This window comes from Rhamphochromis sp. 'chilingali', assembly GCF_963969265.1.
Source record: "Rhamphochromis sp. 'chilingali' genome assembly, chromosome: 9".
NCBI lineage: Eukaryota > Metazoa > Chordata > Actinopteri > Cichliformes > Cichlidae > Rhamphochromis > Rhamphochromis sp. 'chilingali'.
In genome coordinates, this window is record NC_137936.1 from 32752565 (window position 1) to 32758040 (window position 5476).

At 42.2% G+C, this 5476-nt stretch overlaps 1 protein-coding gene across 1 annotated transcript; it reads right to left on the reverse strand.

Moving 5' to 3' along the window:
* On the reverse strand, positions 1 to 3395 carry LOC308402351 (potassium voltage-gated channel subfamily A member 10). Its single transcript, XM_080891118.1, has 2 exons — positions 3226 to 3395; positions 1 to 2268 (listed from the first exon to the last, which is right to left on the reverse strand). Exon 2 carries the CDS (start codon positions 2102 to 2104, stop codon positions 416 to 418), a length of 1689 nt encoding a protein of 562 aa, XP_080747244.1. The 5' UTR covers positions 2105 to 2268; positions 3226 to 3395; the 3' UTR covers positions 1 to 415.
* Between the last annotated feature and the right edge of the window lie 2081 nt (positions 3396 to 5476).

Below are 5476 nucleotides of genomic sequence, written 5' to 3' on the forward strand. Positions count from 1 at the left end.
CATAATTGCTATGACATTTTTCTTCAAAGTGCACTGAATGAAAGATAATATGTTATACCTTTCAGTCATTCTCATAAAGGTAACTGACAGTAGTTGTAGTAATTGCACTTTGACACATTCACATGCAGGCAGACAACTTCTGTGAAAACTGTATCGCCAAACATACATCCATAGATTTATCCATAACCCTTTATCTAAGTCAGAGTTGCAGGGTGGCTGGAGCCTATCCTGGTTGCCACAGGACCACACGGTTCTTATTAATACTGTAATTTATCTGCACAAATGCTGCCATGTTTGTTGTATAAAATAGAGAGAAAGATAAACTGATTAGCCAGTGTATCTTATTAATGGATATGTTTGTTTTGTCCATTTGTTTTTCATGCCCTTTATATAAATAAATACTTGAGTTTCTTTATCAGTGCATGCCATTCTTTTCATTCTGCCAGGTGCTGTTACTTTTGTTTAGTGAAAGTGTGCTTCCACACTTATTTGCAGCTGACATTTTCTGGGCAGCCTCTGCTGCTGCATCCATCACCTGTTTCTCCTCCTGCTCAGTCTCACGGTGGTAAAAATAGTTGAAGTTGGACACGATGACAGGGACGGGTAGGGCAATGGTCAGGACACCAGCAATGGCACAGAGAGTGCCGACCATTTTGCCTCCCATGGTGATGGGGCACATGTCGCCGTAACCCACAGTGGTCATCGTCACCACAGCCCACCAGAAGCCATCAGGGATGCTAACAAATTGTGTCTGGGGCTCATCCACTTCTGCAAAGTAGATGGCACTTGAGAATAGGATGACTCCTATAAATAGGAAGAAGATTAGCAGGCCCAGTTCCCTCATGCTGGCTTTCAGGGTCTGCCCCAAAATCTGAAGTCCCTTTGAGTGTCGGGAGAGCTTAAAAATTCTGAAGACTCTCACTAGTCGGATGATTCTTAAGATTGCTAAAGACATGTTCTGACTAGAGTTCATATCGTCATCAGGTGTTGTAGCCAGCTCTGTTCCCAGGGTTACAAAGTAAGGAATAATAGAGACGATGTCGATGATATTCATGATGTTATTGAAGAAATCACTTTTGCTTGGGCACACTACGAAGCGGACACCGAGTTCAAAGCAAAACCAAATTATGCAAATAGTCTCCACTATGAAAAAGGGATCAGTGAAATATGCTAGCAGGTTTTTAGTGGTCTGATGAAGGTTAGCATCTTCTCGGGTGCCATTGATAAATTGGGTTACACCCGGAATAAAGTCATTGTCCTCCCTGAACTCTGGCAGAGTCTCTAGGCAGAATATGAAGATAGAGATGACAATAACAAGGACAGAAACCAGAGCAACAGATTTGGCCGCACTGGAGCTCTCTGGGTATTCAAACAGTAGCCAAAACTGTCGCTGGAGTTCATTGGTGGGCAAAAGAACTTCTGGCTCTTTGATAAACCCTTCATCTTCACGGAACTGCTCCATTGCTTCATGACCCAATTCATAGAAAACAATTTCATTTGCAAATACATCTAAAGGTACATTGGCTGGTCTGCGGATTCTCCCTCCTGACTGATAGTAGTAGAGAATCCCATCAAAAGATGGGCGGTTTCTGTCAAAAAAGTACTCGTTTCTCATTGGGTCAAAATAGCTTATCCTCTTCATAGGGTCTCCAAGCAGTGTCTCTGGAAACTTATTCAGGGTGCTGAGCTGGGTCTCAAACATCAGTCCTGAAATATTGATGACAACTTTCTCATCTTTTTCTTCCATGTAGTGCTTTTCAAACAAATCTTCACTCTCGTAATAATCCCTCGGCATCTTACTGAAGACACTGTTGGTGGGAGACTCACTGTTGAGGAGCTTTAGATTAGAGATCAAACTGCCACTGCTGGAGTTGGCTTTAGTGGTCAGTGTAAGAGGAGTGGAAGGTGAGAGCCCCTCTGCACCAGACTGATGGCTGCGTCGTCTTCTGTGTGGTGACTGTTGAGGAGAAGTCAAACGCTGGGTTAAAAGGTTCTGATCAGCGGCCTCTGATGTAGGTGAGGTTGGGTACCCAGAATCACTTGGGTCTCCCAGGTTGATGCCAACATCATCCATGTTCTCAAAATTAACTAGTGGCACCTCCATTGCCTGTCTTGTCACTAGCCACAGCTCTGTCTATCAACGTTTTTTTGTAGACAGAGGAGACACCACAGCCAGTGCCACACGGAAGATCCTGGCAGGGGCTCCCTCCTCCTGGTTATCATTCAGGCAGCTGTACACTACTTTTTGGGTTCAGACCTCTGTGTAATCTGTGAAATAGGGGTGGGAAAAAGGAATGTTGTGAAATTGGACAAATGCTGCAATACACCTCTGTCAGCTCCTGTTTAGATAAGCAGAGTGCCAGCCATCTGATACTTTGCTTGTGCAGTTATCCCCCCCCCCCCCCAAAATAAAATTCTCTCCAATAGCCTGAATGAAAACACAAACTCGGCAAATTCGGCCCTAAAAATGCTTACATGGAGTATGGATGGTATTATTGCTGATATGTATGGCAAAGCTGTTTCATTATAGAAAAACATCTGAACTTTCATTTATGACTGAAAACAGAGATTCATCAAAACCAAAGCACATTTATTTTGTCTCAGTATCTAAATGTTTGTCTGTAAGTACCTAACTAGTGACTTGTTTAATCCATCCAGACGCTGTTCAGCCTCAGGATAGTCTATCAGCATCACATTTACCTTATCTCTAAGAGGCTGTTTATCATTCCGTTTGTCTGGTTCGGACAGGTAACCAAATCCTGACACACGCTCGAAGGCTGCAACCTCTGTGTCCACTAGACACCAAGGGCCCTGACAGACTTGGGACTCAGTTTCCACTTGCAATGTAGCAGATAATGTAACAGTCTGTTCTTATGTAAGAATATTATATAGAGGTTATGCAAACAACTGAAATGGTATATTGATATATGTTTGGAAAGGAGTTACTGAGCCCAATAAAAAAAATGGACAAAAAAGTGCATTTTGGACAGAGTTCTTGGATCTCAGACATTTGAATCAATTATTATAATGATTTTTTTTGCTGCAGAAACCTTAAAATTGAGTTAACTCAGCATTATCTCACACCAAGATGATACTGAAAGACACAACAAATGATATTACCTTAACAAGGTCTGAACATCAAAGCGCTCCCAAATCACGTCCAAATTTTCAATTAAAAAGTTAAAAGTTTAAATCCAGCTGTGTGCAGATGCCTGTACCACTCACCCATGTCCCCGCTCTGCAGAAGTTATTGTGTCCTCTCTAATCCTGCCTGGCAGCTCCGCTCTGCTCCCCTTCACTCCCTTCACTCTCCCTTATCCAGACTCACAATCAAGAGTGTCTCAAGCTCTATTAAAGCTCCCACTGGGTAATTTAACACCGAATACGAAACCAGAGATGCCAGAGGTACCCACACATACTCACAAACGTACACAGTCGCACACACGCAAACACAGATAAACTAAAACACACGTAAAGCGAACTCACTGTACTTTAAATGTGGGGGTCACCTGGCTTTGTTCTCCCTCCTCCCTCCTCCACCACTGGAGATAGGTAAGCTCTGTGATAGGAGATTTACTCCGCAGGAGCCAATCGCTGTTTGATGAGGCAAAGGGAGTGTGGGACCCCCTCTTTTCCGCCTTTCCTGCAGAGTAAGCACCCACATACAGGATCATCCAACCCACCCTCACCTTGGGATTTAACCATATTTTTTCCCTGTTACAATACTTGCCATTACCCTCATTACCCTAAGCAGAAGAACACATCATCCTAGGGGCTTCACCTCCCTTTTATTTACACATGTACACAGATGTGAACTGTTACTTCACCTGCCATTGACAAAACTGTCACAACTGTTTTCTAAATCTTAACAGAAATCTGCTTTTTACAATGGCTCTGCAAACATGTGATGCAAATCTATAACGTGCTAATTCTAGTGTGTGAAAAATATGAATTACAACACATATTTTAGTGAATTCTATTGATAAATGGTTGAACTTTTCACAGGGGTTTAGTATATTCTGATTGTGCTCTCCCCTTGAGGTGTGAAGACTTAAATACCTCTGCACCTTCTGCAACTGAGATTTTGTCAGATTAATAAAGCAGCTAAAGTCCAATTCAAATTGAAATACTTTAATTACAGAGATGCTATACTAGTTAGTATAGTTTAATTGAACATAACCTTGCACTTTCTCAGAATGTCATCCTATTTGGCAGCACAGTTTGATTAATATGTTACTGGATATAAAACCAGTTGATGGAAACCAGAAATCCTTCCTTCATCTCACTTTTGCTCTGCTGCAGCCAGGAATCGGCTGTCTCCTGAGCCCCTGTAATACTGAGCAGGACTACTTCACATGGCTTCAAGGTCACAGAAAACTATTAAGACTTTACAGTCTGTGCTTTCCCATTGATCATCAACACTCACCTCTTGACATGTCATTATGTGTTCTCACATGAACATCATGCTCATGTACATTCATAAATATTAACTTAGGGGAAATTCATGCACATAGAGCATGGCCACACAGAGACTTGCATGTGCAAACATCACCCAGCTAGGTCAACATTCTCAATATGTAGGGATCTTTTTCTTGTGTGATCCTGTTATATCCTGGACATGTCATTGAGAGTGCAGTCAGTCGAAGCATGACCTGTCACTTAAACACTTCATAATAGAATTTGTGACAGGCAAAGAAGGACAGGAAGATGGACAGCGAGGGGTGTTCATATACTACATGAGTCAGGCTGAGAGGGTAAATAATCGATGTATTCCTCTGCAAAACGATTTGTCACTGAAATGAGGAAAGGGGCGGTAAATGCCTGAGATATGAGCTCCAGGATGACGTGGACTGCAGCTGCTGCAGTGTTACTTGTCTCACGAGTACCGACAAGGTACCAGAGGGATAACGTCCCTCCCTCTGCCCTTTCATGCAGCCCTCAATCCATCATCCATAGCTCCTCCCTCCCAATATTCAGCCCTCTCCCCGATGACACTGTCACCTTACTGATAAACACAGTGTGTTGACAAAGCATTTTCTCCAACGTGAAGGCTTGTGTGAACCATACTGACGCTGCATGGGTACAAATCACCTCCTGCACACCTTTATGGAGCCTGACTTTGAGCCATGGACACCTGCTAGAAATAGTAACAACAGCTTATGAAAGCTTAAAATTTGCAATATTTGAAAGAAGTATCAAGTTTCTTTAGTAACCGTAGCAATGTCACACCCCGAAAACACTGACATAGGTAAAAATCCAGCATTTACTTTTTGATCTAATGAAGAGTAGTATTTACTTTAACTAGCACTAGGAAATACATTATTAGAATGCTTGATTCATCTCTCTTTTGCTCTGCAAAAAGTATACTTTTGCAGAGCAAATATGTATGTGACTACAGTGACTACATGCCAAAAAGATAGTTATACTTCCATAGAGATTAAGAGGCCGTGTAGTTGATTAATATAGTTGATTAACT

Excerpts from the sequence above, each read along its gene's own strand:
- LOC308402351 (XM_080891118.1), bottom strand. The coding sequence starts at position 2,104 with ATGGAGGTGCCACTAGTTAATTTTGAGAACATGGATGATGTTGGCATC.